This window comes from Oculina patagonica, chromosome 8 (genome assembly GCF_052425735.1).
Source record: "Oculina patagonica isolate OP01 chromosome 8, crgOcupat, whole genome shotgun sequence".
Classification (NCBI taxonomy): Eukaryota; Metazoa; Cnidaria; class Anthozoa; order Scleractinia; family Oculinidae; genus Oculina; species Oculina patagonica.
The window spans coordinates 14,341,742-14,364,931 of record NC_135765.1 but is presented as its reverse complement, the minus strand read 5'-3'; the positions used below and the strand labels follow the sequence as shown (position 1 = coordinate 14,364,931).

The 23,190-nt window shown below is 39.2% G+C and overlaps 2 protein-coding genes and 1 long non-coding RNA gene across 4 annotated transcripts in view; 2 read left to right on the top strand and 1 right to left on the bottom strand.

Moving 5' to 3' along the window:
• Window positions 1-396: 396 nt before the first annotated feature.
• The window catches only part of LOC144663902 (uncharacterized), a 284,797-nt gene continuing 262,003 nt past the window's right edge, over window positions 397-23,190 (top strand). Inside the window, exon 1 of the long non-coding RNA XR_013572697.1 lies at window positions 397-431. This is a non-coding gene — a long non-coding RNA (uncharacterized LOC144663902). The remainder of the gene's footprint in view (window positions 432-23,190) is intronic.
• On the top strand, window positions 8,875-16,690 carry LOC144662428 (uncharacterized). 2 transcript variants are annotated; one of them, XM_078523231.1, is made up of 5 exons: window positions 8,875-9,023; window positions 11,765-11,827; window positions 12,680-12,766; window positions 13,417-13,713; window positions 14,438-16,690. In XM_078523231.1, exons 3-5 carry the CDS (start codon window positions 12,682-12,684, stop codon window positions 15,028-15,030), a joined length of 975 nt encoding a protein of 324 aa, XP_078379357.1. In that variant the 5' UTR covers window positions 8,875-9,023; window positions 11,765-11,827; window positions 12,680-12,681; the 3' UTR covers window positions 15,031-16,690. The 2 variants fall into 2 exon arrangements, with proteins under 2 accessions (XP_078379357.1, XP_078379356.1); XM_078523230.1 differs by lacking the exon at window positions 11,765-11,827.
• Window positions 18,452-20,047, bottom strand: LOC144663136 (extracellular protease-like). Its single transcript, XM_078524068.1, has 2 exons — window positions 19,959-20,047; window positions 18,452-19,487 (listed from the first exon to the last, which is right to left on the bottom strand). Exons 1-2 carry the CDS (start codon window positions 20,045-20,047, stop codon window positions 18,452-18,454), a joined length of 1,125 nt encoding a protein of 374 aa, XP_078380194.1.

The window sequence follows — 23,190 nt, the reverse complement described above, 5'->3', positions numbered from 1 at the left end:
TCCAAAGTCAGCGCGGGCCTCAAAAGCGCCCCCCCCCCCCCCCCGGCCTGAATAGGTTTAAGTGACTGTTTTTCCAGTGATATTTACTGTACTGTACCCTACCTTTCAAGTCAAAACAGATAGCTAATTATGAAGCGCCCGATTTTAAGCTTCTCAAGCTTCTCAAGCTTCTTGTTTCCCTTTAAAGGTGATTTCTAAAGGAAGGACCATTTTTTTTTTGAAGGGGGGAGGATGAAAAATATTGAAAAAAATTGTTTGCAGGGCCTGGAAAGACAAAATAAATTGTTTGCAAACACGATATGTATAACAAAAAAAAGTAAGAATTTCGAAAAAATGTTTGCAGAGGTGCATAAACTAAAAAAAAAAGTTTGCAGAGGAAAAATTTTTCATCCCCCCCCCCCTCCAAGAAAATAATGGTCCGTCCCTAAGCAGTTTCATGCAGTTTCACTGCAACAAAAGTATATATAACATTTAAAGGCAAAAATGTTTTGAATTACAAGGATCTCTTTCACTGAGAAAAGTCGTGAAAATATCGATAACGTCATGTTTGCAGACTAATTTTGTAATGTTTTAATAAGGAATTGGTCAAAGTCGAAACGTCTTCGGATACTCCACAAAAATCTTCGGCAAACGTTCGTATGGCCTTCGGATAACACTCGGACAATCTTCGGAGATCTTCAGTCTAGAAATTGCTCAAAATGCAATAAGTTGCTCGAAAGGAAAATAGTTGCTCATAGAGAAAAAAGTTGCTCGCAATATGAAAAGTTGCCAAAAAGTTGCCGAGCAACTTGTGGTAAGCCCTAGTTGACATCTCTCAATAGAGAGAATCTTTTTCTGTTTGAGAGCATTGCGGTTTTTGCATCGTTTCATGTCATGTTTTTGAAAAAATATTCTTCTGGAACTTATTTGGAAAAACTTACTACTTCGTATTTAAAATCAAAAGGAACGGTAGATATGTTTTTCGCGTTGTTGCGTGCCGCCCGCGTTTTCTGCTTTTGGCTATTTTAATACCTTTCGGCATCGTCGCGCCCGTTTTCAGTTTACCCTTATTTGGGATAACCTTTCTCGAAACAGTTATATTTTTTTTATTTAAATAGAAAAAAATACACACAAATAACGTATAAATATGCAAATACAGTATCATTGTAATTGAAAAAAAAAAAAACTTACAAGTATAATATAGTTATTAGCACACTAGATCAAAAATTACAATACATCATTAAAATAATGATTTTCCTGACGCTATTACTCATCCTTCAATACACTCTTATTTCTAATAATTCGCTTCAACTACATTTAAATTTTTATCGAAGTTGTATTTAAATTTTACATTGGCTAAGAATTCATTTAATGACAACTCTCCATTCAATAATTTCTGGTTGTATAGCTAATATTTCGCATTAGCCTGCGTAGCTGGCGGTATTGTTGGGTATAACGCGCGCAAGGCAAGCAAGCGGCGAAGCCGCGACAGCGAGCGGCGAGTGGCTTGGGGCGGGGGGCTAAAACACGAATAAATAATCACTAGCACTTGCATCTTTTAAAAATTACAAACGTCTAAAATAAACTATACCAAAAAACTCGCTCTTTTCAAAGATATTATTGAAGTTAAAACAAATGCAAGAGTTGGGGGCTTCTTTTAGCTTAGGAGCGGTTAAAAATTAGGCCAAATTAGGTCGCTATAAGCGCCATTCTATTTCGTCATCAGCCCAGGTCGTTAGGGACGTGACCTCTCGTTGACAGCAATGTTGCATGAATCGGCTTTACAACATGCGATCGTATCTACGCATTTCGAGTGGAATTTCAGTCAAAGACAGCAAAATTCTTTCTTATTTCATCTTCAAATATAATTCGAAAGCATTCACTGTATATATGGCTTTTGTTTAATCCTGGGTCTTGATATCCGACCCTCGCAGAGCCTAGACAAAACGCAGCTTGAGTGTAACGATTTGTTTACGCTGCAATTATATTTTGCTGTTTCATTTGCTAATTTCGCTGCCGTAATCGACTGCCTTGAAAGGTCCTTGCAATTTTAAAGTATAGAATTGTCAGATCTCGGTAAAATTTGCACTGTTTATTTGTGTAATGTTAAGGAATATGTGTATAAATACCCGGCGCGGACAAGCCATTTTTGAGCCAGTTTTCTCCGACAGTAGTCGGAAATATCTGTATTTTTTGTGCTCTTTTGTGGAGCAATCGTTATGCTACGGCCTTGAACACATTGAACAGCGGTCTACCTATAACTAGTAATACGTGACTCGCAGGGCCTCGCGAAGCTCTGGGTTGGGGAGGGAGGGGGGTCTTATAAATAAGGAGTGATAACCGGTTTTAACCGGTGATTTGTTATTGTTGCCTAGTAACGTGCATGGCCGCGACACCCTCGTTCCCAGGGTCTACTCCGCTTTGAAGATGGTGGCTTTTTCTGGTTCGTAAAGAGGTATAAAGCGTTGGGAAGCGCAGGCTATTTTCAAAATCATCGACAAATTATTGGATAGTCGCATTTTGGACATTAATTTGATGGCATTAAAAAAAAAGAAGAAGAACGAACAGCAGGAGGATTCGAAGCCTCCGCCCGCGCGCCCCTGATGGCGATGAAAGGTTTAATAGGCGTTGAGGGAGTATGTGGAAATCAGTGTTATTTTAATCCGAAAAGAAAAACGATAAAAATGAAAGGCTCAGGATTCAAACCCACAAAAAAAAAAAAGAAAAAAAAAAACCCCTAGCCGGATTCGAACCCCCGACCTCAGTTCCGAAGATCTGATTTCAAGTTCGACGCCTTACCATTAGGCCACCAGCGCGCGGCGGCCGTGTGACGTCATTTCCGCCACACACCAAGCTCACAAATATATATAGAAATATATATGACCGTAAACTCCACACTGCTTCGTGTCGCTACGTATACGATATGCATATATCCTAACGACATGTTCCCTCGTGTACTGGCACCTTCACGTTCATGCACGTTAAAGGAATATGGAGATCATTTTCGTGTTTGTTCACACTCACCATACAGAGATCTTATTCCGTTGATATCATCCTGATGCAATGTGGGTCACCCTGTCTTCGCTGTGGGCCACATGACCGATCCCTTGACGTTGGAGTGTTTCAGGCCTAACGCGTGTCCGATCAGTCATAAACAGCTACATAGATTAACGATTGAGAGGTCCTCTTCCCCCACCACCACCCAGACGATATACTCTTCGTTGTCGAAATGAATTCGTCCATCAGAAGGGAAGTACGCATGCGCTAAGACTTTGCCTGGTCCATCGAACGGATGAGCACATAATTGACGTTCACCAGGGACGCCATGATGGGTCCCTTTGCCAAAGCTGAAGCAGAAAAAGACACGACAAAATCAATGGCATAACTGAGGATAAAGAAAAAAGCTACATTTTTAAGTCGAAGGAGTGGCCAAGTTCCGGCAAAACAAAACTAAAATGCCAACTAGTAACATTTCTAAATTTTTAAACAAAAACATTTCTCCACGAAGTCTCCACGAAGGCATTCTTAATGACTTTCCGTTGACTAGGAATACCAAAAACATAAGATTCTGATTTCTCCAACCCCTCCAAGGGAAACGAAAACTTTGGTTAAAGACTCGGGAGTGAGTGAAGTAAATCCGAGGGAAGTTCGAGAATTAAGGGTGGTAAAGGGGGAGGGGGGGGGGGGAACGGTGGTATAAATCAAGTTTCACGGAAAAGTAAACGGCCCTTTCACAATTTACAAAATATAATATTGACATTTCACGCTTCACGAAAATAAAAGAGAACGTTTTGGAAAATCATGGTTCACGGCTACTATGGAAATCCCGATCACGTGGAAAAAATAGCCATTTCACATTAATTTCACGGGAAAAAATAAGGGCCGACCAAGGGTCACGAAAATATTCTTTACCACCCTGTGAAATCGAGGGATCAAGATATCAGGATTCCACTGAAAATTTACTTAAAAGGAGTAAATAAGTTAGATATCCAATGACTAAAATAGGTTACAGTAAGAATAAATGAAGTTTACCTGATCCTAAAATCTGCTTGGCCAAGATCATTAGTTTTAACCGTTAGCCGTAAAACGCCCAAAAGTTTAGCCGTTAGGCGTAAAAATTGGAAAAGTTTAACCGTTAGACGTAAAATATGTTAACCGTACAAAATCGTTCAGTAATTTTAAATAAAACAGATTAGCTCACTTCATCGCCCAAGAATGGTCCTGAGACATAAAATATGTTTTTCAGTAATGAAAATTAATTTTTAACTTCTGTTAACCGTAATGGAAATAAATTAACCGTTAGCCGTAAAAAAGCCAAAATTTTAACCCTTAACCGTAAAAGCCACCACCCCATTGAGACCCTCTCAACAGTGTGAATTCCACAACATAGGAAAAACTGGTCTTTTCTTTATGTTACTTTGTCACAAGTGTGCTATCAGTCATCGGGATTCAGTGTCCGTCACGTACGGGCCTTTTCCGTACGGGATATCCTTTTCAAATTTGTCGTTCGCAATTTGTTTCAATCTTCCTCGATATTCATCCTTGCTTATCTTCGTTTATTACTACTTCTTTAGTGTTTCCTACATTAAAAAGACAATTATTTTGAGGTTTCCTTCCATTTTTAAAAGTAGATTTGTACATCAGGGAAATGACTTACTAATATCGTGACTTGGATAATTAAGCTAATAAGATCAAAAGTCTCAACACTACTCAGGGGAGGAGGGTGAGACTAGGCGGTGAATACTAGGCGGAATTTACCATAGAGAAGTTTCATCTAAATCTTTTTCAAACGAACTCTTGTTATCATGTAATTCTGCTACCATACTAAATCCTTATCCTGTAACGAAAAGATTTATTTTTCGTCCGTTGATTGACAATGTTGTACATCCCAGTTTTAGTGGCGGAACTGATACCGACCTCCCCAACCCCCTAACTGCCTGTTTCTATCCTTCAATAAACCTCGTGACCATTTGTTTTGATCTGAGTCGAGAAGAAATAATGTCGACACAAAAGAAGCTGGCGAGTTCGCTATCGAGGTAAATGTCATGTTACACAATGTAGCTTGCTAACAGTCCACTGTTTGGCACACATGTAGTTGTTTTGTTTGGCAAACCAAATGGGTATCCATATCGCCATTGCGGCAGTTGCAATTACCGCTACAGCAGCAAGTACAATTCTATTCTCCGTCGAGAAAGACAAAAAACAGAAGCAATTGGAGGAAGCCGTTGGGAATGCACAGGCGAAAATCGACGAAGTGAACGACTTCTTCCAGAATGTATATAATGTCGTGAAATATCGTTTGGACAATCTGAGGCAAAGGTTGTGGACACTGCCATCCGACGTCGTTGATAATCTCAATCAAGAGTTGAAGTTGAACTGTAGTGATCCTGACAAAGTTTGGAAGTACGCTGGATTGATCCTCAGTATAACTGAAGGTGTAGTAGGTGTACTTTGTCTTTTCTTCGTTGGCCTGGCCAGTGCTGGGATAGCGACAGCTGATGGAATTGCTGCCAACATTGGCGCTGTCCTCGCAGTGGTCGGATTTGGACTAACGCTGTACAACGGAGTTATACCGCTAAAGAAGCGTGACGGAGCCATTGAAAACGTAAACGGCAAAGGGCAACAAGCTGAAGATGCGATGGCAGACATGAAGAAGTCCCTTGATGGTCTCCTAGCAACGCTGGGGCTCAAAGAAGGAAGCTATGAAACTGTTAAGGACATGTCATTCGATGACTGGGCCAATTTCGATCCCTGTGGCATAACCGGTTTTGCCTTGGGCGAAGGTCAGTCACATGCGAATTATTTAGTAATAGACAAGGATACTCCAAGTTTAAAAGGCGACGTGCCAGCTCTAGCAAAGTTGATTGGGGAAAACATCGCGGAGATGAATGCGACAGGGAAAATCCAACTATCCATGGACAGGAGTCAGGCGCATGTGGAAGCTTCCCTTTATAAAGACAAGGGCTCTCCGAGTTTTAACGAAGACGTTACACCGGCCCTTGCCGCAAAGTTGATCGAGGGAAATATCTTGAAGATGAATGCAGCAGGAAAAATCCAACTATCGCTAAGCCGTCAGCAGATTTGCAAGAGAAAACCCCCACGAAGGCGTCCAATTTTTCACTGGCTCTTTACTGAAAAGTCTGAAAACAAAACCTGAAAGCCGAGACAGAGAAATGAAACTGGGCACCGAACGTAACGCGAGTTCTACCCGGGTTTTTAACGTTTATACTGTGACAAAAATAAATCATTGCCAAGCCTATATGATCTCCCCCTTCTCCCTTGCGTACCCATTTTCCTCGCAATAAAGGCTCGGGGAGATACTCTGATATATGGGCTATATTATGTGCCGCACGGGATAGGGTTTTTTTTTTATCATTGAGGTTTTCAGTCATTCAGGGTACGCCTTTTTGTAACGCATTCTGATCACGGTGTTGGGAGAATGCAAAATTGGATTTGTAATCTCAGATCACACAAATACTTTGCTAGCAAGGAGAGGAAAAATCCAAGAATGAGCTTTAACTGATAAGTTAATTCGTGTCGCATTTACCTTTCAATAGCCAAGTTGCAAAACTGATCTCTCAGGCAAGTTTACAAGACCTGAAATGCATTAATTGAGCCGAAAGCGCGAGATCGCGTTGTGAGGAGAGAAATTACGTTGATTTAGTTTGATTTTATTTATTCGCATTCGCTGATAAATACATAGAAAATTCCAACATAGAAGTTATTGTTTTGGTTTTGAAATAGCAGAAAATGTTTCAGTTCATTAACCGTAGCAAACACCTGTTATTTTGTTGAAGATCATAACTGTAATTAGCGTTGAAGTGTAACGGAACCCGCACTAGCCTTTTGTATAACTGTTATCTACCTGCACTGCTTTGGAAGTGATTAATGTTGTAAAAGATGAATTCCGTTATAGCCAATCGTGCTTTACAAAGTGCATGATCTAATGTTAGTTAAGACTTGCAAATTATATGATGTAATCCCGTTTTTCCCTGTAAATGGAAGTGCTTTGTAAACTATTCTTTGGTTATGTTTGTTGGATTAAACCTTATGTTGGATTCAAGTCTGCCTGTTCTAGTTGGTCTTCGATGATAAGATTCCTGTAACAGATCCTGGCCTTTCCGCAGCTAGCGTGTGTTTCCCCCAGAGTTCAAGTGCTATAGAGACATTGCAGAAATAGTCTAGAGAGCCAAAAAACCTATTATCACAGCGTCCTTAACCCTTTGACTCCCAGATTTTCCCCCCAAAACGCGTTTTTTTAGCCGCTAAACCGAAATTTTGGTGCTATGGTCTTGAATTTACCTTAACTTTGCTAAAGAAGCACCTTTTTTTACACTTCAGCAACATTTTGATAAAGATTCTGTGTACTAAATGTACAATATTTAATTTCACTTTGGTGCATGCGCATACGCCATTTTTTTTTGCTGAACCGTTCCAATTTTTTTTGCCCCTTCTGCTTCCGTTTATTCATTCTCGTTACTTTCTACTCTTCATATCCTTTCTTCTGGCCAAAAAAGTTTTGACGTTATCATTGGAAAACCCTGAAAAGGGGACCTTGACCAATTACAGGTGTGCTGGCCTGTTTAAGCAACGATTTTGCACCAAAAATGGATTGTGTTTTTCTTTGATTAGCTCTATCAGAATGCAACCGATATTCAAAATGAACAGTCCTGTAGAAAGGTCGATCCAAGCTCTATTAGATTCCTATCACGAACAGTTCCACTGACATGCTAATTGATGACGTCACAAGTGAATCAATGACTGCACCTCCAAATAGCGCGTAAGTGCGCGTTTTAATAGGAGTGAAAGGGTTAAACAAAATTAGTCTTTGGCTTCAAGATTGAACCTTTGTTAATTTTGTAGACTTGCCTACAATTCGAGTTAACAGAGCGCGAATCGCCAGCAACAAAAATTGAAAATTGAAAAATTGATGTTTGAGTTAATCTGTCTTCGGCTTCACGGACGTGCTCAGTCAGCTTGATTCACAAATCACGGTCCTCAAAAAGCAATCAACATTCATACTAGACCGGAAAATTAAGGATCACGGCCAGATTTGAGCTGTCACGCGCTTATTTTTGCCCAAATCACACGTCACGCATAACCCCTTTAAATAATGCCTTCATAAATATCACACGATAAAGCCATTGTCCTTTTAATGAGGCCTTCCAAGGGGGGTCCCGGGTAGCCGTGTCGCAATGTCGCATGTTTCTGACAACCCATGTCGCCAAGCTAACAGCGGTAAATGTCGCTGTCGTTTTTTACCCCATTGTTTTGCTGTTGCATTGTGTCGCTGTCGCATTTCAGTGCTGTCATGATGTCGCTTGTCGCTTTTAAAATGTTCCGTGTCGCCCGTTTTCAGGGTCATGTCGCTTGTCACTTTTACCCCTTGTAATAGTCTGAAGCATAATGCGGTGAGAACGCATCTGAAGCGAAGAATTCTGTGAAAAGATGATCAAAGCAAACTACACTGGGGACGATTTCAAAAGCATGAAAAAGGGTACAGCTTTCGTATGCTCACAGTAACTTTTCAACAAAAGTATACATTTAGCCCACACTTCACTCTGATCAAGCTGCCAAAAGTTGACTGGAGTATCTCTAGGTAGCCTGCGAAAACAGTTGCCTCTCATTCGCTCCCACTACTACGTGCGGGAGCGAATGAGAGGCGGCTGTATTCGTTCGCAGGCTAATCCCTGTGGAATGTTTAATCCGAAAGTATTAAACGAGGATCGATCCTGACTTTCGAAACTTTACAGTATTTTTCCCCATAACTTATGTTTACGTAAAAAGGGTAATTTATTTCGTAGAAAACCTGGATCAGATGAAACACATTTCGAATATAATCACAAAGGTGTTATCAGCTATCAGCGATGAATTCCACGAATTGTGGCCTGACACTTAAACGCTTGCCGTCGAATCAGGTTTCAATAGTGACACCTTTAACTCGTCTTATCTTGCTGCGGAAGTATCATTTGCACTACAATTTGAACCGGGACTTTGAACGACTTCTCTTTCGTTGGCTGCTGTGAGATCTGCTTGATTTTCAGGTAGGTAGAAATTAACCTAAACGTGATCTTGCAAATAAAAATCAAACGACAGAAAAACAACGAATGGTTCAAAACCTTCATTCTTGGATTAATAACTGGTGTGGCGTGTTGCTGATTGTTCTCAGTTTAGCCTGAGGCTGTCGATTGCTTTGAAACAATTTGCGTCAAGGACCAACTTATGCGAAATGTTGACGACAAAACACTAAAAGGTCCGCGTATAATTACATTCAGGAGAGGAGGGAAGTTTCCGTGACTATCTTCCGGAGGTGCTCAGTGACGGTAATACCTAAAAATAGACCCTTTTCAGTGGAATCTTGACTTCTCTAAACCTCGATGTTTTGAACATCCCAATATAAACTCGAACCAAAACTCGCAGTTTCCCTCGAATTTCTTCACTGAATCAAGAACTGTAGTTTTACCCCCGATTTGGGATGTAGTTTCCGGTGATTGAGTGACATGGGAACGAATTAGTAAATTCTATCCAGGTATGAAAGTAAAACTTGTAATTTGACTAAACGGGATCTTGCAAATATAATTCCATCGACAGACGAATAAGTCAAAACTGAAATGGCATGTTTCCGAATGATTTCGATTGGTCTTTAGGTAGGGTAGCGAATGCCTTTGACCACGTTCGATTTTGTTCGATTGACCAAATTATATTGTGAGTTCGACTGTGTTCGATTACCGAACCCAATCGAACAACAACGATTGTTGTTCGATTGGGTTCGATCACCGAACGTTCGATTGGTTACGTCGGGTTGTCGGTATGTTCCTTTGTTACCACAGTGCACTCACTGCGTGAAATGAGTAATGCGTTCCCGCATATCTTAATATGGCCACATCCAAAGAGTTTTTTTAGCTTTTTTTTTTTGTATCTGACCTAACACAGGTTGTAATTTGCAATAATACACTCAGATGACTTTATTACGATACATTCTGATCAAACGACTGACTGACTCTTACCCGGGGGGGGGGGGGGGTACTCCCATATGTGGCCTATATAGGTATGTGCCGCCCGATAGGGTATGGTTTTTGAGGTTCTCGGTCCTTAAATAGGGTATCATTTTTGCTCCTTTTGGCAATGTGTTCCCGGTGTGATCCTTAGATAGGGTACCTAAATTCTATTAGCTAAAATAAACGCCCAGCTAAACGAAAAAAAGGTTTCTTAAAACTGAATTTTCTGTTCAGGTGTTAGTAAAGCGATTTTGTAAAGATTCTGTGTCTTGCCGTGCGCGGTTAGCCGTTATTTGGGTCGTCACGGAACGCTTCTCCTCCCCTTGAATAGGGTGTCATTTTTCGGTTTTGGGCCTTAAAAAGGGTATCAATTTTCGTTTCTTTATCCTTAAATAGGGTTAGGGTTTAAGAACCTTGGCGGCACACCCCTATCCAAAATTTATGAAAGTACCCCCCCCCCCCCGGGGACTCTTACTCCCAACAAAACTGTATGTACAGTAGGTCGTTAGAAACCGAAAACGAGCAGTCTTATAATTTTAGCATAATCCAGTGAAAATTTGTTACACACGAAATATCGATAACATTGATTTATTGATGGTTTGTTTCACGCAAGTCAAATTTTCAGATGACGCAGAAGCGCTCGTTTCGATACCCTGGGTGCCAGAGGATTTTTTTGCGCGGTTTCCGGTGTCGGTCATCTCTCTATTGTGACCCGCGCGAAAAACACTCGTGGCGATGGTCTTCGGCCGCCGAAGTATCCACCGCCGCGATAGCCTGCGTAGCAGTCTAGCAGGCGTCTGAGTAGTTTTTGTAGCGCGCGTATTAAACGCGCTGAAAACTACACAGACGCCTGCTACGCAGGCTACCGCCGCGAGAAAAATCCTCTGGTACTTATACCCAGGGTATCGTTCGAGGGCCTTCTTGTAAACAATCAGATTATAAGCTCGAGATTTCTGAGGTAATAGTTGATAAGGTCAAAGGCCGAATCAGCTACCATCTTATTGTTTTCGTAGCATTCTAACAAATTTGCTTCAAATAACGAATTCCACTTTACCCCGAGGAGGGGACTCGCATATGAAAGTGACGGGGATGCTCGTCGTCTCGCTTAGGGGTGTAAATTTCGGACTTTTGGTCTCGCTTAGGGTGTTCCGGGAAAAAACGCCCAAAACGCCAATATTTTTAGCCATAATGGTCTCGTTTAGGGTTACACACGAAGAAATATACAAATATAAACTCCATTCTTAGTTTTTGAGCCACACCCAGATTGGTCTCTTTTAGGGGTTCTTTTCAAAATTTCCAACGAGCATCCCCGTCCGTTTCATATGGGAGTCCCCCCCCCCCCCGGGCACTTTACGCTTTAGCGAAACCGCGTGCGGACTGGATTATCATCTGAATTGAAACTTTCAGCTATGAGAGCCTCCCAGGGGAGGTCCATGTTCCCCGTTCCCACCAAAATTTGCCTTGTATTCGCGTCCTCTAAGAGTATTTCTTCGATTTTGGTGTTCTCTATTCCCTAAAACATGCTTTTGTCCCATGCTCCTTAAAAACCTGCTTCTTTTCAGATAAATCTAATTTATGGAGCTAAAGCATCCGGAAACAAGCCAAATTTCGCACGATGAACGACTTTAGTTATTTGAGCTCAATAGGAAAGGTCATTTTACTTCAAAACATGCTTCTTTTCAGATAAATCTAATTTATGGGGCTTTTAAAATTTCTCACGATAAACGATTTTGGGTAATTTAGCAATACAGCAAAGTACCGTTTACTTCAAACGTGCTTCTTTTCAGATAAACCTAATCAGTGGAGCTAAAACAACCTGAAACGAGCCAAATTTGGCATTACCATTTAAGGTATTTTATAGCTTAACAGAAAAGTTCAGTTTACTTCATATTCAAAATGGTGCTTAAACACCCTGAAACGAGCCAAATTTCGCACGATAAACAATGTAGGTATTTTTATAGCTTGATAGAAAAAGTCAGTTTACTTCAAAATGTGCTTCTTTTCATAGGAAATGCCATGCAGGTTACTTCAAAACGTGCTTCTTTTCAGATAAATCTAATTTATGGAGCTAGAGCATCCTGAAACGAGCCAAATTTCGCACGATAAACGATTTTAGTTATTTTAGCTCAATGGAAAGGGTCAGTTCACTTTAAAACCGTTTCTTTTCACTGATAAATCAAGTTTATGGAGCTAAAGCAACCTGAAGCGAGCCAAATTTCGCACGATAAACGATTTTAGGTACATAAGCTCAATTAACAGAAGAGGTCTGTTCACTTCAAACGTGCTTCTTTTCAGATAAACCTAATTTATGGAGCTAAAACAACCTGAAACGAGCCAAATTTGGCATTACTTACCATTTTAGGTATTTTAGCTCAATAGGAAAGATCATTTTACTTCATATTCAAAACGTAATTCTTTTCAGATAAATCTAATTTATGGAGCGAAAGCATCCTGAAACGAGCCAAATTTCACACGATAAGCGACGTAGGTATTTTAGCTCATTAGAAAAGGTCAGTTTACTCCAAAATGTGCTTCTTTTCAGATAAGCCTATTTTATAGAGCTGAAGCAACTTGAAACAAGCAAAATTTGGCATAATGAACGATTTAGGTATTTTAGCTTAATCTTACGAGCAAGTTGTTCTGGTTGTTGCATGTTTATTTAACGTTCTTAGCATTTGAAAACTGATTTTCATACCTGGCAGCAATGCTGGTGGAAAAGGTTCCAACTTTCATTGTCCTGATAGTCTTGGTGGCTACTGCTTTATCCTTGAGTCAAGCCTCTAGAGTTGGTAAGTGCTTTTTGATGGAAGATGGAGGTTTATATTCAAATTGTTGTAGTTGTGTAACAGTGTGATGGGCGTACCCTGCGGTTAAAAGCGGCCAAACGCAAAAAACCCAACGCCTTTTCTTGTTTTCGCCGGCACGAACTTTCTGTAGTTTGAAGCGAAAATGTACAAGACTTGGGGAGAAATAACTTTATCAAAATAGCGGTGATAAACCAAATTATGAGCTCGTAATCTGGGTGGACAAGAACTTGTAATTTTTGTATGCATATCCGACGTCCGTGGTCGATCGATCGACCTTTGGCGGCTACGCAGGCCACAACATAATGAGTCGCTTTTTGGTGTTATTTTAAACTTTTCTTTCTTTCCTTTCGTGGGAGGCGCGGTGGCCAAGTGGTTAGTGCGCCGGACTCCGGATCGAGCGGTCCGAGTTCGATCCCTGGCCGGGGTCACTTGTGTTGTGTTCTTGGGCAAGACACTTTTCTCTCATAGTGCCTCTCTCCACCCAGGTGTATAAATGGCTACCGGCGACATAATGCTGGGGGAAACCCTGCGATGGATGATGGCTCGTGGTTCCCCTTTTTTTCTCAAACGTGAATTTGTTTCGACATTGAAATATATCTACTGATATACGTTTTCTCCTTCTACTATTTAAGAAATTCAGAGGAAAAATGGTCACCGCTGGCGATGCAAGACCCTAGTGCAACCTCAGCCGCCGCCGTTTTTCGCAGGAAACCGGCGTCCCGAGGGTCTCCCGAATATCACCCGAGGAAAGGAAATGCAGCAGACACTTCCTTATGATCCAAATGGCACTGCTCCTTATTTTGTGTCGCTGTTTGATCCGGAGAGAAATATCCCTTTTTATTCAGCATACAAAGTGACTCCTCAGCAGGCTCCGTTCATTGGAACTTACAAACGAAAAGATGTGAGAGGAGATTGGAGAAATCCGCCAGGTACGTTACTCGTAAGGTGTTCCGCTCTCTTGAGATCTTCGAGCCATATCATTTATAAACACGCACTCTCAAGTTAATTCTCTCCTGCACTTTTGCAAGGTTTTCGTGTAAATTTTTACGTGCGTGAAAAAAAAAAAAATTAGAGACAATGTATCAACGGCTTGCGTACACGTTTACGCAAGCCGTTCATACATTGTTTCTAAATCCACCATAAGCCACTAAGAACGTTTTTGTGACGTCACTGGTCGAAATGGGTCATGTGGCGCCCCTGGACAATGAAGGCAGGAAGGACGGAAGAAAGGAAGGAAGGAAGGAAGACTATTTTAACGAGGGTTACATTTAACAGTAATGGTAGAATTTTATTCGCCGAAACATGAATATGTCCATTTCTATCTAGCGCACGTGGTATTGTTTGGCACTGTATCAATGAAAATCACCTAACACATTATTCAAACGATCGATAAAAATAAATTGAAAGTATCATTTACAGAGTGATCGTTTTGAAGAAAACAATCTTTTTGGAAACCGACTTCACATAACTAAACTCTTGGAAGTCAGTAAAGTATTAGCGGATCACTCTCTTATCGGCTAATAAAGCCAAATGTTTCATTATTGTCTTTCAATAGTTGCTAGCGAACCTTTGATTCTTGGGCCCTTTCCATACGATTTTGAAGCCTCTGCTTATTTACGGTCTTAGGCTAAAATGAACCTTATTTGTCCACAGGTGTCCCAGGCTTAACGGACGCATACAAAAAAGTTTGTAAAGAAGAACCGCTCAGTAGAGGTCACATGGATCCCTTAGCGATAAACTCTTTTGATAAAAGTTTCATGGAAGCTACATTCACTCTCACCAACGCCGCACCACAATATATAGCATCTAACAGCGGACCCTGGCAGATATTTGAGGCAAAAGTTCGCAGGTACGCTCAAAATTCTTGTGCTAATCGCACTCGTCGCGGAACGTTGTTTCTACTTACGGGAACTTCAGACATTGGCCTTGAACCTTATTTCTATGGTAAGCATGCGCAAGACACCAAAAATTTTCTTGTCGAAGTAAAACTTGTTATCCCTCGTGCTCTGTTTACAGCCGGTTGCTGCCTGTGGAATGAATCCAGCCAAGTATTTGGAAACGTCGGAAGAGTGGAGTCGTTTGCAGTCATGAGTAACAATGTCAAGGATAAAAAGCTCCTTAACCAGACCGAAATGAGCGTCGCTGAGGTGGAGCGACACCTTACCGCACCGGGCTCGCCACCAGCCAATTTGTTTCCAGGAAAAACTAGTTGCCGACTTCCTCAGAATAATATTATACTGCAATAGAGTCTAATACATGCAATTGTGAGATGATGATATATTTGACACAAATGGAAAACATTTTCCGTGTAACTATCGAGGAATAGGAACACGAGCTGATGTTTAAGAGAAAAATAAATGCTGTCTTAATCTCTTCTACAGCTTTTTGGGGTTCGCTCCAAGTAGTTCATTTCAAAATGGCACTTTTTTTTCTTTATGCCAACGAATAGGCTATTCCAAGATATGTTAGTCACCAAAATTTTAGCTTAACTTACAAAGTACAAGGTGCTTTTCATGTACTGTCACGGAGATTTTACTGCTTTTCGGTTAAAAGTACTAAAATTGGCGAATAGGTCTACTTGCACATGAAATGCAACTAGTACATCAAGATGAAGATATAAAAGAAACGGTTGTTGAAGGAAGAAGGGAGTCATAATAGTTGTTAATTGTTTTTCCAGTCCACAAGGACAAAACTTGAGAAAATCAGCCTGGCTTTTTCAAGTTGAGATCTAAAGTTCCTCGAGGCATCACAATATATATCACTTGTTTATCGCTTCAGTACACCTGCAAGGCGATTTTTAACAAAATTGGACCACTGTTCGTAGTTTTCAGGACAACTACTTTTTTCAGATAAATTAACTATAAAAAGTACTGAAATTGGCAAATAGGTCTTCTCGTACATGAAAAGCACCTTGTACTTCAAGATGAAGATACAAAGAAAATTGTTGAAGGGAGCTAAGAGGAGAGGCATTTTTAGTTTTTAGCTATTTTTCCAGGCTTCAAGGGCAAAACTTGAAAAAGTCAGGCTGACCTTTTCAAGTTGGCATCTAAAGTTCCTGATGGCATCACAATAATATCACTTGTTTAGAGCTTCATTATACTGGCATAGTAATTTTTAACAAAACTGGTTTACTATTTGTAGGATTCCATCAGTCTTTGGGCTATTGAATATTTGAAAAAAAAATTAAGCTGATTATTCTCGTGATAGTGTCCCCTTTAAATGAAGGACTGAATCGATGAAATGATCTTAGCAGTGAACAAGCAATTTTAGCAATGGCTCTTTTAGAATTGCGTTGTGGCCTTGATTTTTTTTAGGCCCATACAGCAATTGTTTAAATTGCTCCTACACTGTGAAGGTCATTTCATTCATATTCTACGTTTTTACCTTAGTTCTCATGTATGTTTACCACATATTCACTACGTTATGCATATTGTTCATATTTACGATCCTTCAATATAATACGAATTTACAATAAAGGAACATTTCCCCAATTTCGGCTTGGGATAACGAGCTTCAATTTAGAGAGAGTCCTTGCTGACATAAAGTTTCCAATTCAGAAAAAACGCCATCGCATCAAAACTTAACTTTAAAGTTTTCAGGCAAATGTCCCCAATCACTATCGAGTCTCCTCGGATGAATTTGAAATCTTCCCGCATAACTCGTATGGGACATGTATCCAAATTCTTTTATATAGGAAATCATCCGAAAAAGGATAAAAAACCAAGCAGGCGTTTTCTTCAAAGGAATTATCAGATATAAAATGAGAAGGAAACATTATAAGAACTCTGCAATGACAAAACAAAAATACTAAAATGGGCTAGTTGCCTTGAACTGGCATGAGTAGTTCTTTTTGATGCAAATTATGCTTTTGTATATTTAATTTTGCTTGTAATATAGAGCCAAGGAATAAAATAACTGGAAGATATATTCGATGTAAAACTGCGAGAAGTATTTTTCTTTCAAATGAGAAATATGAAATGTAACTCGAGCGTGGGACAAAGAAAAATTCTGAGTCCCTGACGGGAATCGAACCCATGGCCTCCCAGATACCGGTTGGGCGCTCTAACCAACTGAGCTACGAGAGACTCGTGGTGTGCTGGACCATTTTCTAGGTTACCACGAGCTCACCACGAGTCTCACCACGAGTCTCTCATAGCTCAGTTGGTTAGAGCACCCAACCGATACGTGGGAGGCCATGGGTTCAATTCCCGTTAGGTCTCGTTAGGGACTCAAAATTTTTCTTTGTCCCACGATCGCGTTACATTTTTTATATTTCTCATTTATTTCACCGAGCTGCATACCATGTCATTTATTTTTCTTTTCCTATATAGCTATTATTAGTTTGATGGGCCTTTGACGTAGATTGTTACTGCCAGTATTGGTTTTTGCTCATGTAAGAGCTGACCAAGGTGAATCTTAAAGAAGAGATCAGTTAATTCGTTTTCCGTTTTTGCATTTTAGCCTTATATCCTGTACATTATTGCAGACACTTGTTGTTGTTGTTCACAAAGACATCTAGTTTGTTGATAAATTGTTAAGGAAAACCGTCCAATTTCAAGAGTTGTCGGATTTTGGCATTTACATGTAAATCAAGTGTTTGTAAGGGGTTAAACGCACCTTCAGTCATTTTCAAAGCACTCCTTGCAAATGCAATCCTTTTAGCTCGGTGCGCATTTATATATCAGTTAATGGCTCATTCTCGTTTCTCGTTTTTTATTTTGGAATTGAACGCATCTCATATCTGAAGATGGTCATTTATGCCAAATCCGTAATGGTGAAAACATAAGTTAAATTAAGAGGAAACCAATTTCAAGACCCATTACTTTGCATGCAAATTTAATACAAGTGTTTCTAGGAGATAAAACACACCTTCAAGGCATTTGGTTGAATTTGGTTGAAAAAAGCGTTCCCTTTTGAACTTGAGAAAATGGAAAAATGTACTTGTCAAATTGGAATCTCCATTCAAGTAGCTTAGTTTTATTGTCGGTCAGTGATCAATCGCATCCACTCTCGTTCTGTCCATGAAACTGCTGCATCCAAATAACACAGAAATTTCTGAATACTCAAGTACAATCAAATATAAACAAATAGTGTCCATTTCATAGCTTGGAACCAAACTTTTTTATTTTCCAGTAATATTACCATTACATACCAAAATCACTTAACCCAAACTAAATATAACCCTCAATAAAAGATATTATATTGTATAGGTTACATGCAGTTGCTTTTTATTTTTCAGTTCTTCGCCGGCAATTTCTATCCGCCTAAGCTGTCAAATAAAAATGGTGAAACTGATAACTCCCCCAAAACGTATTGAAATTTACCATTGATGAACGTTTCCTAATCTCCCTTTGTAGCACGAGACTATCCAACACCATTTGGGAACTGAACTCGAAAATTTCGAATATCTTAGGTATTGGAAGCCCTCGAAGGCATAACGTTTTAAATCCCGAAGTACGGTTATCGCATCAAAATCACTTTTACAGTTTACTGGCAAATTTTTCAACCCACCGCTATCGAGTCTCTTAACCTACCCAGCTCCTACACTACAGCAGTAGCTTTCAATTATTAGAACACCGTTGTTACAAACGACCTATTGCCTTGAAACAAGTAAAGAAAACCGTTCTTGGTAACGTGGTCATGCCCGTTAATTTCTTATTTAGATGGTCACAACGAAGTTACAAAATATAAGTAATTTTCAGCATTATTTGCGGCTGACTTTGGATTTATCTTGGCCAGCTGTTTGCAGAAACTGACCCCGTAGCCAAAGTCGTCTGTATAAGCTAACGCATGGCTTAACTCGTGTACGATAGTTCCTAGTTTACTGTCAAGACCCGAATATTTTGGGGATACTTTGTAATAATAGCACAGGTAAATTGTTCTGGATCCCATATAAGTGAACGCATACCAATTACTTCGGCAAGATGGATGTCCAAAGACATACTTAATGGTGTCAACTTGTAAATAATACCCCACATGCTGGTACGTCCTGATAACATTTTGTTTGTAAGTTGATCCCCCAAACCAAGTTTTAAGATGGTTACCCAAAGGGTTTGAACTGCTTACGAGATCCCAATAGACGGATGCTACCTTGTTGTATGTAGCGTGGTGAATTTCTTTTGTCTCTTCTATTTGAGCTGCATTTCCCACGACAACAGGATCTAGGGAATCACGTTTTCGAAAATTCCCGACCGACAGTATACGTTTATTTCCCCTTTCAAGAGAGCGAGCCCTTTGCCCCGAGGTACCATTACCGGCTTTTCTCCCAACAACTTGAAAGCTAACGGCTGGCGAAGATAGATGACTTATTTTTATGTCGATACCCGGCTTACCAGGTTCGTTCATACCCTTTACACTACCTACTGCATATTCTATGTAAGTGTCTACTGCTACAGAGTACGTTCCAGCTTTGCTCGTGTCGTATCCTTCAGAAACTTCAAACGTCGACGACACGGTCTGTCCAACTACCACGAGCACAAACTGATCAGGGCCAGGAGTACTGCGCTTTATGGAAACACCATCGTATGGTATCTTGTTTCCATTCCGCGTGACAGACAGGCAATCAGAGGTCAGTTGCACCAGCGGTGTGCGCCACTTGAGCACAGAAAAGTCTCGCTGTCCGTCGTTCTTTAAATTGAATTTGCATTCAATTTTGTCGGTGGTTCTGTATCTTGGTGAACACTCAAGGGAGGCAGAGAAAACTCTTTGTAAACCAAATGAAAAGAAGATGTTTTAGAGAAAATCTATTGTGCCTATAAGATTAATTATTCTCAAATGTGAGTTTTTCTATTCATCTTACTAGCAAGTGCTCTCTTTTCTTAGCAACACATTGCTCAATGCGTCCAATGACAGTGGTTAATGACGAGTATTTTGATGAGTTCTTTTGTTCTTTCTACAGTCTCATGAAAGAACTAGGTGTGAATGATTGCCGTCGGGTTCAATTCAGTAAATATAAAATGACCAACTTGTTCAGTTGGCCGGAGGCTAACCCGTTGCTTTAGTTTACAAATATTTCCTTACAAGGTTAATTAGGTCACTTGAAAGTTTTTCCTCCGTAGCAAAACGAAGCATGGTTCAAGATTTTGTCATAACAAAGAGGTTTATTTACATTAATATCTTTATGTTTCATAAAAAGCTCTTGCAGTAGGATGAATTCGGCTGAGATGTTACTTACTTGGTTTCAGAAACATCGAATTCAATATCTTCGTACGCGTCTCCATTTGACATCCCCATCATCAAGAATATCAACCAGAATGGCGGCATCTTTGATCGCCTTGTTGTATTTTCCGGGCCTCTGCAAAGCGAGATATATTAGTCACAAATAAATATAAAATAAATAATTACATCTATTAATTCAAAAACCAAACTAAACTACCTTGGTTTCCTCTCGTTTATCTTTACTTTACCGCGGTACAGGTTTCTAGATACTATACATAAGATTTGCACATGGATGGCAAATCTTCAGAAAATTCGACTTCAAGGTAATTTTTTGCTTTTACTTTGTGAACAACTTTCTCAACATATAGCATTGTATTTGACTTACAATTTAATACTTCTTAGGTGTTTTTGACCAAATTACATAACTATTTCGAGTTAATATTGCAATTTATACATCCCCAGCCAAAATAATTAGACATTTCTGTATAATAATAATAATAATAATAATAATAATAATAATAATAATAATAATAATAATAATAATAATAATAATAATAATAACTTTATTTAACGAGGGTAAAAACACTTTACAGTGTTATACTAAAGAGTTATATAGTGTTATACTATAGAGTATACTAAATTAAGAACTGTGGTATTCGGAAAATAAAATAAAAGAATCTCTCGATTGCGGCATTCGTTTTGTGTCTCGATGATGCATGGCGAAAAATGGGGAAAAATGAAGCGGTTGTTTTGTTCGTTTCATTTACGCTTGTTCTCCCTTGAAATTTATGTACAATACGAGCCGCTACCTCGAACTCCCAAAGGAAATGAAAATTGTGCAAGATATCGTGGAGTCCTACTGTAATAAAAAGAAATGAAGTTCATCTTACCAAGTGCAAAGAAATCACCTCTGGATGTTAGCTGTTAGAGAGTGAAGTAAACAGCTTAGCTACACCAGTTTTATACATCAGGAGTTGGTTGCTATTGGTAAGGGGTATTGTTTAAACACCTTAAATGGTCCGGCTTCATTTGTTTTGCGAATAATTATTAGAATTTAATTAGAACAAGCCGCTCAGGTATCGGAACTATAAGTTAAGCAACCATAAGCAATTGAGTTTATCTTTTCAAACTGTGTTTAACTTAGAATATGTAACAGAACATTGGCGGTAACCAGTTTTTAGATTTGCAGTTCGTGTGCAGCAAGACATCGATGCTTTAGTGCTTGCGTGCGGGTAATTAAGTGTTTCCAGGAATTAACTTTTATTCTAGAAACGATTTACTTTACGGGCACAGTCCATGGAAAATCACCAATTTAAAAACTTAAAAAAGGTGTTCACTTTTAGTCGCTAATAAAAAGAAAAAACTTAGGAGAAAACCAATTTCAAGGGACGTGAAATTTTTGCACTTACATGCATAACCAGTGTTTCTAAGTGATTGAAGGCACCATTAAATCATACTATAGAATTTAGTTGAAAAGGGCTTTCGCTTTTAAAACAGCAATGAACTTTATGAAAATTGCACTTTTAGTCACGAACGGCAGGCACAGTAAAAAGATTAAAATTAAGGCAGCACAGTTTTTTTATCGTTCTGAAAATTTGTAATCAAATTTTTAATTTAGACGAATGAACCTTTTTCGAACAAAAAAGAGCCTAGAAACCTTTTCAGAGGGTTTTAGCGAGATAGACATGTTTTATACAGCAGAGCACCAGTCTTATTATCGGTATAGGTTGTTGAAGTCGAAAGATACACACTGTTTTTTTTTCAGAATTAGAAACAAGCTTTTTTAAGCCTGCACATTATTGTAGGTACTCATAAATGTCCAAACACGTACATGACGAAAAACAAGTTAAATTGAATGGAAATTGATTTGAAGACTCATCAGTTTTTGCTTGTAATGTAAAACAAGTGTTTCCAAGAGATTGAAGGAACCTTCAAATCATTCTATAGAATTTGTTTGAATTGCACACACATTTAGTCACGAAAGGCAGTGGCCAGCAAATAAATAAAAATTAAGGCAGCACAGTTTCTTGTCGTTCTGAAAATTTGTAATCAAATTTTTAATTTAGACGAATGAACCTTTTCCAAACAAAAAAGGGCCTAGAAACATCTTTAGAAAAACTTTCTTCTAATGCAAATGCAATCCTTTTAGCTAGATACACATGTTTTATATAGCAGATCAGCCGTCTTATTACCGGTATTGCTTGTTCAAGTCGAAAGATAACCACTGTTTATTTTTTTTAGAATAAGACCCAAGCTTTTTTTTTGAAGCCTGCAATTTATTGTAGATATTCATATATGTCCAAACACGTACATGATGAAAAACAAGTTAAATTGAATGGAAATTGATTTGAAGGCTCATGAGTTTTTGCTTGTAATGTAAAACAAGTGTTTCCAAGAGATTGAAGGAACCTTCAAATCATTCTATAGAATTTGGTTGAAAAGAGCGTTCTCTTTTCAAACAGCAATGAACTTGAAGGAATTGCACATTTTACTGTGACTTAAAGGTCACAAACAGTAGTGGGCAGCAAATATATAAAATTAAGGCAGCATTTTTTGTCGTTCTGAAAATTTGCGATCAAGTTTTGTTTTAATTAAGACGAAGGAACTTTTTTCTAACAAAAAAGAGTCTATAGAAACATGTTTAGAAAAACTTTCGTCTAATGCAAATGCAATCCTTTTAGCTAGATACACATGTTTTATACTGCGCATCACATAACTTGTTATAAGTGTGGCCTGTTAATGTTGAAGGATACACACGTTTGTTTTCTTCATAAATAAAAACAAGCTTTTTTAAGCCTGCACATTATTGTAGATACTGATAAATGTCCAAACACGTATCTGATGGAAAACAAGTTAAATTGAATGGAAATTGATTTGAAGACTCGTCCGGTTTTGCTTGTCATGTAAAACAAGTGTTTCCAAGAGATTGAAGGAACCTTTAAATCATTCTATAGAATTTGTTTAAAAACAGCGTTCTCTTTTAACCCTTTTCAGACCGGGCTTTTTTGGACCTTCTCAGACCGGGCGGGGGGGGGGGGGGGTCTATGTAACTTCCAGAATATTTAAGCAATCACAATGAAACTTATAGGATGTATTGTATATCCAAACATCTTTCTTTTGGTATACGTCACGTGGGATGGTGACGTCACATCACGTGACAATTACATCATGATGTCAAAACAGCCGCCATCTTGGATCCGCCATCTTGGATTTCAAAATTTTTCCAAAACGCTAGAAAACCACCCAAA